At 43.1% G+C, this 13,371-nt stretch overlaps 2 protein-coding genes and 1 long non-coding RNA gene across 7 annotated transcripts in view; 1 reads left to right on the plus strand and 2 right to left on the minus strand.

The window, feature by feature from the left end:
- LOC148396988 (solute carrier family 23 member 1) overlaps positions 1–2,457 on the minus strand; it is a 31,272-nt gene extending 28,815 nt beyond the window's left edge. Inside the window, exon 1 of the mRNA XM_088378490.1 lies at positions 2,337–2,457. Coding sequence (XP_088234616.1) covers positions 2,337–2,381 — 45 coding nt within the window. The 5' untranslated portion in view covers positions 2,382–2,457. The remainder of the gene's footprint in view (positions 1–2,336) is intronic.
- The window catches only part of LOC148396987 (uncharacterized), a 64,119-nt gene that overhangs the window by 41,778 nt on the left and 8,970 nt on the right, over positions 1–13,371 (plus strand). For 2 of the 5 annotated variants that reach the window (XR_015859030.1, XR_015859031.1), the window contains exons 4-5: positions 4,849–4,911; positions 5,003–5,049. The exons of 2 other annotated variants lie outside the window; for them this stretch is intronic. This is a non-coding gene — a long non-coding RNA (uncharacterized LOC148396987). The remainder of the gene's footprint in view (positions 1–4,848; positions 4,912–5,002; positions 5,050–13,371) is intronic. One more of the 5 variants, XR_015859032.1, reaches the window with a different exon arrangement.
- On the minus strand, positions 7,502–11,000 carry dusp6 (dual specificity phosphatase 6). Its single transcript, XM_088378494.1, has 3 exons — positions 10,312–11,000; positions 9,238–9,666; positions 7,502–8,599 (listed from the first exon to the last, which is right to left on the minus strand). Exons 1-3 carry the CDS (start codon positions 10,736–10,738, stop codon positions 8,268–8,270), a joined length of 1,188 nt encoding a protein of 395 aa, XP_088234620.1. The 5' UTR covers positions 10,739–11,000; the 3' UTR covers positions 7,502–8,267.

Below are 13,371 nucleotides of genomic sequence, written 5' to 3' on the forward strand. Positions count from 1 at the left end.
CAAACACAGGACTTGATTACTACCTTGATTTACGACTCGAGTGACCACGCTCCTAACTCGACTCTTGTAAGGCAAATTATCATTCCTCATTGAAATGAATGGCTATGCCATTAATCCGATCCAAAAAAAACAAGAACATAATTTAGAATGTTTTTTAACAAGAAAAATAGCACTAAATCGTATTTTACGATCACATTAATATCATGGCAGTATTATAAAGAGTAGTATAAAAATTTGCGTTTTTACGGGGGATAAAGAATATATGCACCCCCCCCTTCCTTTCATGCTAAAAGATATGACAACACATGCAGTGGGGATGTGAGGGCCGTTTCTCGATACATAAATGTACTGCAGGGCATGAATCACAAGACGATGATTAACACCTTGCATAAGCTTTTATGAAAAAGTTGTCAAAATTAGACATTTCAAATGGAGTGCCGTCATCATTCTTGGAAATGGAGCTTTGCCTCACAATGGCGCTAATTCCATGACAGTGAGGTACGGCACATGGTTACAGAATTAACATCTGTACTAAATATACAATAGTCATACATGCTAATGCTAACACATGCACAAACGTGATATTGTTACATAAGTGTTCCTATACGCTTCGTGTAAATCTTCTTATAGCCTTGTTAAACCAAAGTCTTTTCAGGTACTTTTAATGTTATAGGGAGGCTTGTTTTATTTTATGACAGTCGTACTTTCAAATCAGAGCGTACAATTTTTTTGTGAAACAAAAATTGCTGTTTATTTTTCATTTAACCTTGCGATTTTTAAAGATATTTTGAGACGCATGGATTTAATCTTACCAATTTTTCTTTTTTTTCCCCATGAAGTCGTGTTTAGACTTTTTTTTCCTATTGCTGTTTTATCAACCTGTTAAAAAATAGTTTCCATGCAAAAAATGATTTTGTAATGTATGCAGTCAAGAAAAATACTTATTTTTACATGAAAAAATACTTATTTTTAAATAAAATGTTGTCTCTTTAAAAAAAAAAAAAGCCTGAAAAACATTCCTGAACATTTTTCCAGTAAAATTGTGACTTTATTCGTGAAACTTTTTTCTGAACTAATAACGCAATTCCTCCCCCAAAATTCGTTTTTCAAATAATATGACCCAAAAACAAATTTCAGGGGGGGAAAAAAAAAATCTGCTTTTGTTTGGGAGTTTTTTAGTTGACAGCTACACTGTGGAAAAAGCTACAGTTGCTGTTTGGCTTATGTTTTGGAGAGGTGCTACAGTATCTCGGCTCTGAGCAGCTGTGTTGTAGCACCAGAGTGTAAAAGGGTCAAAGTTCAGCTTGGCTTGGCCTGCTAGCTTATCAGGCGTGTGTGTGAACCCCCCCCCCCACACACACACTGATCCCCCCACCGTCAGTGACGACCTTGTGAACTTCCTGCCCGGATGAGGTCAGCTCTGTTTGCCAGGATGCTCAGCAATTTTTATGGCACCAAAAGTCTGTCGGGAATTCCTCAAGAGTTCAACTTGAAAGCGGGCTCTTAACGGGGGCAGTGGGGGGGGGGGGGGGGGGGGGGGGGGGGGACACTCAATAAAGCCTGACCGGGGCGAACGTCACCTTTGACTTTTTTTCTTTTGTTCACTTTTACAGGGACAGGAAGTCCGTCTTGTTTTTTCTTTTATGTGGGACAATTTCAAATCCAGCTGTGGCCAAAATTGCAAGTTTATTAACCCGAAAATGGCATTGGGGGTGTCAAGGCCACTTCCAGGCTCCTTATCTGGCCCCACCCCCTCCACAGATATAAAAGAAATTGAGCAGGAAGAATGGGAATATATTAATAGTCCTTCTGGGAACTTGAATGGGTGTTGTTTTTATTATCACCACTGATGACCTGAATAGGACAGCACAGTCATCTCGGGATTAGCCAATCTTCTCGAAATATTAGCGACAAGCTAATCGACGTCAAATCAAGCAACCACCGGAGAAATGCAGCAAGACAAGGGACAATCAAAAAAGCATCTTGTCAAAGAAAAACAACTTTTGGAATTTTACACTTCTGTAAGTGTTCCAAATTTTTTTTATCAAATTGTCTGGAGTTGAGATGCACACTCCCCAAAAAAATTATATATATTACTAAATATTGTGTGTGTAAATTGTAAAATCAAATAAAAATAAATACTGTCAACTAAGTCATATCGATTTGAAATAAATAAATAACACCAAAAAAATCTCTGAATGACAAAAAAAAATAAGAAAAAGGCAAATTGAAATAAGTTTTTGCATCTTTCATTAAAAACATCCCTTGACTGAGTTTATTTGACACAAAATGAGGATTATTACGAAGAAAATAGGCGAACGCAAGTGGCAGCTTACCTTTAAGCGGCTACTTTCCTGCTGCAGCTCCATCAGCTTGTCCATTTAAGGAAAATATCCTTTGTCGTCCTTTATACTTTTGTTCTACTCGTACTTTGCTCTTTAGTAAGCTTTTATTGGCCGTTTTCCTCAGCGTTCCAAGCTCATTGGTAAATGTCTCACTGGCATATTATGCAAGAGTGAAGAAAATGCACTGATAGCAACCCATTCTCACTCTATGAACAGCCATAAAGTTTAAAAACTTGCATGTGTCATCTACATACGGTAAGAAGTACAACCTGACCTTCCGTTGTTTGTCATAAAATCATCATCATCATCAGTCTTTTTATTCATCTGACCCTTATTGGCTCATTGTCAGCCAGTTCTCATAAATCTGCCCTTTATCAGCATTCATTCTTCTGTTCATTCATTCATTCTTTTTCACTTATCAACTTCCACCTCCTCACCCAGCCATCTAAATCATACAAATTCCTTCATCCATCAATTCACTCGTTCATCCCATCAATTACATCCTGTATCGATTCCGTCCATCGACGACAAATCTGCTGATCCTCGCGTGGACGTGTACAGTGACTGAGTGAACACTCAATCAATCATTGAGCTGTGCACAAGATGTCAATCTGTGTCCTTTGCTCCTTCTCATTTTCAACTCGATTTCATACGGTTTATTTTTTGTTTTTGTTTTCCTCCACCAGGGCTGCAGCCTGTGGAAATCTATTTTTACTCTCTGTGGGCTACATGAAAACAGCACACATAATTCAGGGCCATGGCAGTTTACCTTTTTTCAATGGACACCTCTCTCTCTCTCGCTCTCTCTCTCTGTCCATCCATCTATCTATCCATGTAGTGTTGTGTTGGAGAGCCCTGTAGTGTTACAGCGTGGGCAGAAGAGTTCGAATGACTCAAAGGCTGATGAGGAGCCAAAGAGTTTTCTTTTTTTTCTTTTTTTTTTGATAAAGCTTTCATAAGTCCGTGTCGTGACTCGCGAGAAAGCCGACAGGTTACGGATGGACCACCAACTAAAAATACTCTCAAACGCATCACAACAAATCAGTGCTCGATCAGTCGGCAGCCACCATATGGGGAAAAAAAAAAAAAGAAATCGCTCTTTGTGTACTTTTATGTTAGATTTTAGATACAATTTAAATGGAATCATCCATGATAGTGTTAGGTAACAAAGTTTATTTTTTATTCTCTTGACCTAATTTAAATTGTGTAGAAACTGTAATCGTTTTGCTGCCAATGGTTTAATAAAAGTTCAATAAAAGTAAAACAAGTTAAAATTCATCTGCAATATTCTGTTCTAAAAAATTAGTTGAGGGTCACTCTGAATGCCAGCTGGTTGCCCATCTTTATTTTATATGGTAAAAGACTATAGATGAGATTTTTCTCACTTTAAAAAAAAACGTTTTTTTTTTTCTTCACACAAGGATGCCACCTGGTTCAAAAACTCTTTCGGGAACTGCGCGGTTGCCGACGGTTTGAGAGTCAAGTGAATCTACTATGTACACACGTTTGACTTTTTCGCCAAGAGGTCAGCCTTTGATACTCTCGCAGAAAAAAAGTCGTGAAGCACGTGTCAAGTGTTTGCTTTCCAAGACGATCAAAGACCAGCGTGCAGGAAAAAGCCAAGTGAAGCCGCCGTGTTATGTACACACTGCATACATTCCTTCCCGGAATTTCAGAGGCGGCGTGGGACTTTTACGACTTCAAATAAACGGAAGCAGGAAAGAAATCAAGAACTCAGCAACAATTGCCTGTTTGCTCTTTGCCACTGTTGACATTGGGAGAACCTTGAGAATGTCAGTAAACTAACGATGTCATCAAAAGTTGTTTATTGCTACTCCAAAATTGAAGTTTATTCTCAAACCAAACATCAAACAATGTGGATTACACATCGTGGCTTTAAATCAACATGAATTAGCTTAATGCTAACTCATAATGTAGATGTCATAGAGGGGCTAACAAAACTAGCATCGGTGTTGCAGTAGGATATTTGAGCAGTTGGACTTGCTTCTGTCAAGATCTGTCACAGTTTGTGTCCTTGTCTTAATGTTGCCATGGTTACTGTGTGCTCGCCCCTCCCCTCCCTCACAATCTATGTAATTGCCGTTAGCTGCCTCTCGTTACCTGTCTTGTATTTAAGGCCTGTCTGCGTGTCACTCCCCTTTTGGTTTGTTCTTGTCTCATGTCTCCTTGTTTCTCGTCTCTGTTCTGTTCTGTTCTGTTCTGTTCTGTTCTGTTCTGTTCTGTTCTTCACGTCCTTAGTCGAGCAACTATAGTTTGTCTTTTGAGTTCGTTCAATTAATTCTGGTCCAAGCTGCGTTTGGTCACCCAGCTCCAATCGCTTCATGACAGCTTCTAGTTAATTAGTGACTTTTTATTTTGTTTTTTTTTAAGCATTTTTGTTTTCATTTCGTGTCGATTTTAGTTTTATGTTCGTTTTTGTTAACTATTAAAATCTCAGTTCAGATGAAAGACTAGATTAACGGTTATTGTTTGACTTTTTCAGAGAAGTGAGGAGCTCGGCCTCGCCCGGCTCCGACGAGTCTCCTTGACTTGAAAAACCAAAGATGTGATTACTGATTTTTAGAAACTCTTTCTTATTTTCTACCACCAACTGTTGCTACAAATATCTCTTAATTCTGTTAATCTTTGTGTTCCAGGAACGACATGTACTTTGAGTATGAAAAGAAAAACGTTTTTTATAAAGGTGGGACACACCAACACACACACACATCCAGTGTTTGGTGTTTGTTGTTGTTTCGTGAGCCATCTGTTACTTCCGATGAGATTTTGGGTCACAGCCTGTTCCCTGAGTGGGATTAATAATCCGTGTGTGTGTGTCGGAGAGAAAAGCAGCCGCAATGAGCTTTCAAGGCTTGTGAGTGGAGATGATGATGATGACAGCATGGTTGGCATGCCAAGGGAGAATGTGCATTTCCATGTGGCTGTGTGGGTTGTGTGTACTTTTGGAACGTGTAACACGATCTGTGAGGGCAACAGGAAATTGCTGGCGTGGATGAGGAGGGAGTGACGGTGACATGAGACAGGTGGGGGGGGGGTTAAAAAGGGAACTGAAGCCAGCTGTCAAAGTGGGGAGGGGGCGGAAGACAAAATAAACATCGATAGTATCATGCAAACAAACATTTCAAGTAGAATAAATAACAGGTGAATGAAAATTGGATTCATGTGAAAAAAAAACATACAAAAGAGTTCCTGCAGTTTATGTTGATAGGCGGGTGAAGAAAATGGAAAAAGGTGTGTGTGGAGGGGGGAGCTGTCAACACCGGCAGGGGGGTCGGCGGGGGTGTCGATGTGGACTCAAAGTGTTAGCAGAGGATTAGCAGGCGCACCAAGTTTAGCAACATGGATGCCATCTCCAAAATAAGGCTGGATGTCATGTGTGTGGAAAACCTGCAATTCCGTCCAAGAACTTTTAGTTCCTCCAAAGTACCAAATGTACCTTTCATGACAGTTTGTGCTATTTTAATAAACTTTAGTACAGTGAATCTCGGAGTCAGGTTTATTTTTTTCCAAGGTGGCCCTCGGTGGAAAAAGCATTGAAAGAGTGCTACGATTGGAAGTGAAGGACGCGTGGAGCTAAAATTAGCCTCGCTCGCCCACGTCGCCCGACACCGGCCGAGGTTGCGAACAGGAAGAGCCAGAGCAGGGGGTCCGTGCCGGCTTGCCTGCCTGCCTGCCGGGCGTTCCCAGCGTGCCCACCCCTGCCTGTCAATCACTCGCTAAAGGTTCAGGATGCTCTGATTTCCGGTGAACTTTGACGAGCTGACATGCACGAAAGATAAGAATCGCAGACTAAGAGTGATGGTTTTAACCATTTAATTCAATTTATTGATATTTACATAGCTTGTTTTCTCACTCTGAGAGAAGTGAATCTAGTTATTTCATTTTTCATGATTTTTAAAGGGGAAGTCAAATATGGTAGTGCGTTAAAAATAATTATCGTGACATATTGTGAAGTCACAAATAGAATGAAGACACACAATGACATTAAGGCGTCGCTTTGGATAGCAGTCAATCATTAGATGTCTAACACAACACACAGTGATTCATGAACACCCACACACGCAATGATTCATTCTTACTCTCCATTTGTGTTGCTATTTTTTTCCATGCGGCACGTAATCATTTTCCAGAGGAGGCTGACATAAGAACAAAGTAGGGGGGAAAAAGCTAGGACGTCATCTACATGCATTTTTAAACTTCATGTCTTTAAGAGGCGGAGCCTGCTGGAGTGGCATGTGACATCAGCAACAGTGTAGGTTAAGAAATAATACATTCACTAAAAACGAAAAGTTAGTTAAAGCAAATATATATTCATTTTTACGACATTTGTTTCCAACAGTCATGTTTTTGTTTCAATTCATTCAAAGAAAAAGACTTGAGATTGTAAGGTGATAGCACTTGGGTACTCGCATGAATGGAATGGGTGAGAACAATGAGAAAATTGACTTTTCACTTTGTTCATAAAATTTCAATTGTGAACTATGAACTGAATAAGTTCACTCAAGTTCACACTCACAGTTGGATTAAACATTTCAAGCCATCACTGTGACATAATATTAGATGTCAATATGTAACAATAGTAACTTTCTTCATCACTTATTTTTTCCACAGAGCAATGAGTAGCAATATTTGTCTTCCTCACACAATGAACCCTATGAGGACTCTGTAGCCGTCCACAAAGGTGCCTGAACAAAATGACAGTGTCCGGAAGACCCACTTTTTCTTTTTTAAACAAAGATGACGTAAGTTACAAACTAGTTCAATGTTGATTTCGTGGAAAAATGTGTAAAAGCCACTAGCTGAAACATCTTAGAATAAAATGTGTATAAGTGACTTTACATTAAAAAACAAGTACAAAAATTAAACTCTCTCACATTGCAATGGCAACTTGGGTGCTGCCCGTGTCATCCTGAATGAGGAGGAAAAAAACTGCTTATTTGTGCGTTACTTTAATTTCATTATGAACTCCTTTTTAAAAGTCTATGAAGACACCTAAGTGCCTTGTTGTTGTCGTCGCTCACACTTACTTTGATGTCTCGTGGGAAATACCTGAGGGTTCAGCCAACAAAAAAGAAAAACAAAACCTGGATGAACCAGTTTGTGGCCACGAGGCTTGAAGAACACGCAACACAGTATTTTCCGTAGACAAAATATCCATTTATTAATAACTTATCTTTACATTCATAGGAGGAAGGAGGGAGACGTCCACATTCTTTTCCTCTCATCGTCATATACTTTCACCCCCGGAGACCCTCACCACACACACGCACCAAAAAAAAAAAAAACCCTCCACTTGACCCCATAAAAAAAAAAAAAAAAAGTCACATGAGGAGGCGAAATAAATAAGGCAACCTCAGCTGGACTGATAAATTGGGAGGGAGGTGCAAAAACAAGGCCTGCTGTTGGCTCAGAGCAGAGCAGTGCTTCCCATACACTGTGCTGTGGGAAATTATTATCATTCTGAATTTATTATTTCACTCGATTGGTCCTAGTATTCAAAGTCTTCATGCCTTTTTCTCCTACCTGATGTCAATTTGAGATATTTCACGATATATTTGGGCTGGTTCCATTATGAGGTTGGGAAAACACTGCAATAGATTACACAGAAGGAAAAAGCCTCCTTTTTGATTTGATTGTTTTCTTTTTTTGGCATAATCAACAACTATGTACAAAAGAGCGTCCAGTTGTGTCTTCACAGAAGATAATCGCTAAAGTCAGATCGAGTCCACGACTCAAAATGGTGGTCCGGTTTGAACGCACTTGGCTGGAAGGACCGCCGTTCACCCGCCCGGCCGGCTTTGAAGCGATCTCCGCTCGCGTCCGGCCTTGTCAGCCAGAAAACTCTTTCCAGGACGTTAGGAGGTCATCAAGATTTCACATTTTTCAACCTTTGCCGCCCGTTCACGTGGACTCGAGAGGATCCAGCTGGAAGACGTTGTGGTTGGTGGGGGTGGTGAAGTAGAGGGGCTGGCCGCCGGGGGGCGCGACAGAGGTAGCGGCCAGTCGATTGTCGCACGGGCTCTTGAGGCCCAGCGTGCGCTCAAAGTCCAGCAGCTGGCCCATGAAGTTGAAGTTGGGAGAGATGTTAGACTTCTTGGTCTTGACGATGTCGTAGGCGTCGTTCATGGACAGCTGCAGCTTCTGCATCAGGTAGGCGACCGTCACCGTCACCGAGCGGCTGATGCCGGCCAGGCAATGGACCAGCACGCCGCGGTGTTGACCCCGTGCTTCGTCTGGAAGAGAAATGGAGCATGGTTAACATGGGAACTCAGGTTCTTCTATTTACTTAAACATAAGAATGGAAGCTTATGGAGCTTTGCCTTTTTTTTTTTGCTTTCTATTTGCTGAACTGATGAAAGCATGTTCGGGAACATTGTGTTTTTGACGCGCTGGCCTCTTATCAGCGCTGAGGGAAGTGGTTGAGATGATCAGCGGGGGCCGTAGCGCTACAGCAGGCTCTTGTGTAAGAGCTGCACTCGCTAAAAGGTCCTGGCTGAAACCCGAGAGCAACAAGCCGGACGGTAATTTGAGCGTAACAGGAAGGAAGCTCCATTGAAAGTAATCTAGGACATGCCCCCCTTCCCCCCCACCCCATTACATGAACAAAAGGAGCCATTTACAGGCCCTGTTGACATCCTGTGAGCCTTGACAGCGCCCTCATGACTCCGGCTGCCTTTCGTAGCCCAAATGGCGCCAGTGTCACGGAAAGGCGAGGGCTAACAGGCTACGCTAACACAAAACAAGCAGCAACACGCTTCCTCTTTGGGACTGTTTTTTAATCCAAAATACTAAAAGTTTTTTTTTTCCTAAATAAATGAATACATTTGGAGAAACATTTTGTTGTCAATTTGGAGTTCAGTGCTTAACCTACCAATAAAGTTGATGGCCTCGGGGAAGAACTGCGACAGGTTCTGGCTCCAGTGGTCCGAGATGGGGATCTGTTTGTACTTGAACTCGCCGGCGTTCTCGAAGAGGTTGGGCAGGTTGGGCGTGACGTTGAGGATGTACTTGATACCGTACTCCTCCAGCACGTCTAGGTTGGTGGAGTCCTTGGCACAGCCCAAGTACAAGTGGGGCAGAATCTCCACAGGGAAGGACGGCTGCGGGTTGGACAGCGGGCTGCCGTCCGACTCTGTGGCACTGCTCGGGTCCAGGTCCGACTCAATGTCCGAAGAGTCCGAGCTGATGCGAAGGCCGCCCAGGCCCAGGACGTGCGTGGAGGGGGGGCTGCTGTCGGAAGAGCCGTCCAGGTTGGTCTCGCAAAGATTCGGGAACTCAGCCTGGAACTTGTTGAAGCCGCCTAGAATGCAATACAATACATTTTTATTTCAATTGCACTTTTGCAAAGCACTTTACATAAACTAACAATACAACAGAAAATATCACATAAACATTGGAACATAATCATTGTAATACAGGTCCTGTATGCCGATCCAAGCGGACCAGATATGGACCGAGGACCTTTGCTTTACCACCACTAATTTACCACATCCACCTTATCCGTATTCACCATAAGGTTATGCTGGTGTAAGATAAGACAAACTCGACGGTAGCTGCTGACTTGACTAATAATAGAATCAAGTCATTTTTTAAGATCATGTTTCATGCAAGAATTTTTTTTAAAAAATGCATAATTTTTGGAGAAAAAAAAGACTTATACTGTCTAGTTTTTTGTTTGGAAAATATTTAACTGAAAAATTCCATACCAAATTTGCTTATTTTTCCTCGAAAAAGTATAGTGTAATAAAAACATTTGTTTTATTCAAATAACTTGCCTTTTTGAAGGAAAATATGACTAATTGTATTGCAACAAATACAAATGTATAGTTTTTGTTGTTGTTCTGATGTTGGTTCAGGTTGTGACTTGTTTGTTGTGTCAACTACGGCCGGGTAACTCAAGCCAGCCCAGCAGCCAAAGTGCAGCGGTTCCGGGGGAGCGACTCACCCTCCAGATAAAAGGCCTTGTAGCCCTCGTCCTTCATGCGGCGCAGCAGCAGCCCCAGCACGGAGCCGCCGTCCACGTTCTCGTTCCACTCGCGGCTGTACTCGTCGTAGAGCACGATGGTGGCGCTCTTGCACCGGCGCGCGAACCGCTCCCGGTCGGGCCCGTCGGCGAGCAGCGCTCGCACCGGCAGGTTGCCCTTGCGGAGGCGGCGCAGCATGAGGCCAGGCAGCGCCACGCTGATGGCGCCCTGGACGTGCGACGACTCGTACGATTCCTGGCCGCGGCAGTCCATGAGAAGCAGCAGGCAGTCGCGACGCGGCGCGTCCAGCTGTTCGCGGAGCCACGCCGACGTCTTGCTCACCGCCATGACCATCGAGTCGAGCGGCTGCTTCTGCGGGGGGGCCACGGGCTTGAACTTGTCCAGCATTTAGACGGGTCCCGGGGGGGAAAGCGCTATTAAATCAATGGGCGGTGGGTTGGCTCCGTGTACGACGGGGATATGAATGAATCCCACGGCTGGCTCTTGCTCATTCAAATCGCTTCGTTCTTAACGAACCCAGGCCAAAAAGATAATCCGAGAATGTTGAATTTCCAACAGAGGTCGTCCCGAATCATGAATGAGTTGTCAACCGTGTTCGCTCATCAGCTCTCTTCTCTCTTACTGAAGCCTGGAGAGCAGCGCGAAGCTCTGAATGGCGGAGGAGGAGGAGAATGAGAAGGCGTGGCTTCGGCTCGGCATTCCAATGCTCAGCCAATCGCAGGAGGCCTCAGTGTCGGTCGTCCTAGCAACGGTTGGCCGGAAGGCGCGAACCGCCCTCCTTTCTTGCTCCCCCGCCCCCCTCTGTGTTGATGAATTGTTAATGAGTTTGTCATTCACAAAAAAAAAAAAGAGGGAGAGGAATTTCCGCTCCGGATCAAGTGAGTGCAAACACGATGAAGAACTGCGGAAGGAAGGAGGGAGGGAGGGAGGGAGGACAAGGGGAGGGAGGAAGGGGGGAGTCGGCTTTCACATGCTGCACCAACACAATACAAGTAAAAGTCAACACGTTTAGCTGTCACACGAATATTAGAAACTATACATCTTAAGGAAAATAAATATAATGAACATCATTCTGAAAAAAGGAACTTTGGGGATAACCGTTTGTATTATGGAAATATGCCTTTTAGGTTAGTGTGCAAAACATGATGAAGAATACTTTTCTGCTTCTCTACTGACTGTGGATGGGTCTCGGACGGAGCCCCTGCTAGTGTGGGGGTCCTCTTTTACGTTTGATGACATTAGACTGGTACTTCCTGGTTTCATGGGGCCCCCATGGCCTCCAAATGTACCCGCAGAGGTCCTGCTCTAGTTCTGAAGTAACAAGCATGCCCCCACTGAGGGGGTCCAACATGGGGCTGGGAACAAAAGTGTGTGTGTGTGTGTATGTCAGCATATGTGTGAAGCGGCTCCAGCTTGAACGCGGGGCCCTTGTTGACCCCCCGCCGGATCACCGCCCCTCTTGCTCGTCCCCCATGCAGCGAATGGAGCCAAGCTGTTTGCATTCACCTTTCAATCTATTATGCTCTTTCACTTCTACTCCTTGCTGTCTGGTAGGAGAAGACTATTGAAGACTATTTGGATGATTTTTATTTTTTTTAAATCACGTGTTAGTAGCTTTGGACGTAGACGTTGACTTTGGATGAGAACCGAGTCAGACCGGATCTGAATACAAACTTCAAATTTAAGCAAAAATACTGCAGTGACGTGACAGCCATGTCGAATTTGTTCAATGATTTAATATAGCGGGATATAAAATCGAGCTGAACAATTAATTTTATTCAAATAGACACTGGAAAAAGTGACACACTTGTAAGTCAAAGTGCGCTGGAAAAAGTTTGAGGTTAAATCTTAATTGTTGTTGACCTCTTAGCATTAATCTTGTGTTTACAAATTAACATTAGTTTCCATCTGACTTTTTGTGAACCTTCTCATCTCAGCTTGCACTTTAACTTTTCTTTTGCGTACATCTGTAAATGTAAGACTTCTCGTTTGCATGTTTCCACATTAGCTGAGCAGCTGATCCAGGGTCAGCGGGGCCTTCTGAAGCACACACACAAAAAAAAATACAAGACACAAAGCAGCAATATTCATGTAACGCCTATTCAAACTTGCATCACAAAAACACACACACACACAGGAACCTGATTAGTGTGTGTATCTTTTTGTGTGAGGACAAAAGACTAGCCCGTCTGAGACGACCAGCCGGTGGCAGAGAGACGCGAGGGAGGAGGACAAGATTACCCGGCGGCATTGAAGAAAAGAGGGTGTGGTAGTGTGTGTGTGTTATGGTCACGCACACACAGGAAATAGCGTCCTGAAAACAGGAAGTCCCCGTGACACATGACACAGTCAGCAAAGACAGACAGACAGACAGACGTCGTCAGCGAGACGAGAGTGGTGAACTTCCGCCCACGCCACTACCGTGCAGATAACGAGTGTGTGTACTTTGCGATAACAACTTTCAAGTGTGTCGGGATGTCATCAGCATGCAGATAAGACAAAAGTGGCAAAATTTCGATCATCCTTGACGGTAAACGTAGCTGGAATCCAAAGTCAAAAACATAAGTCACAACCAGACTCAGAATTTTTAAAAAAATCGGTTCAGAAACACATCAAATTCGTTTCTCTGCCAGGTGTCAAAAACGTTGGTAAAAGGCTGAATGGAGTTAGTTTTTTTTTTTTTTTTTAACTTTGACCCCAATTAGCCTTCTTTGCTTTTGCTGTGGACCACCCAGAAAACATCATGAGCTCGGTGGGACTGTGCTGGAACAAAGTTGGGAGTGTTACACGCCTCCCTGGGATAGGAATTATTGTGGAATCCTTTTTAATTGGCTTTGACTAGGAGAGTGCACAAAGAGCTTCATCGCGACCAAAGACACATTCCAGTGGAGGTCCACTCAACTCAGATCTGAAGCAGTTGACACTTAGCTTCATTTAGAATCAAAACTTAAAAAAAAAAAATCAGGAAAATCATTGAGGAACATGAGAAAGTGTGTTTCTAGCTGAATAAGAGTCTTGAG

This window comes from Syngnathus floridae, chromosome 6, assembly GCF_059516105.1.
Source record: "Syngnathus floridae isolate MCC-2025c chromosome 6, RoL_Sflo_1.0, whole genome shotgun sequence".
NCBI lineage: Eukaryota > Metazoa > Chordata > Actinopteri > Syngnathiformes > Syngnathidae > Syngnathus > Syngnathus floridae.

Bases quoted from the DNA above. Each gene is read 5' to 3' on its own strand.
- dusp6 (XM_088378494.1), bottom strand. From the start codon at position 10,738: ATGCTGGACAAGTTCAAGCCCGTGGCCCCCCCGCAGAAGCAGCCGCTC. The intron at 9,667-10,311 runs GTGAGTCGCTCC...ATTGCATTCTAG, and splicing joins CAAGGCCTTTTATCTGGAGG to GCGGCTTCAACAAGTTCCAG. The intron at 8,600-9,237 runs GTAGGTTAAGCA...TTTCTCTTCCAG, and splicing joins CGAGGCCATCAACTTTATTG to ACGAAGCACGGGGTCAACAC.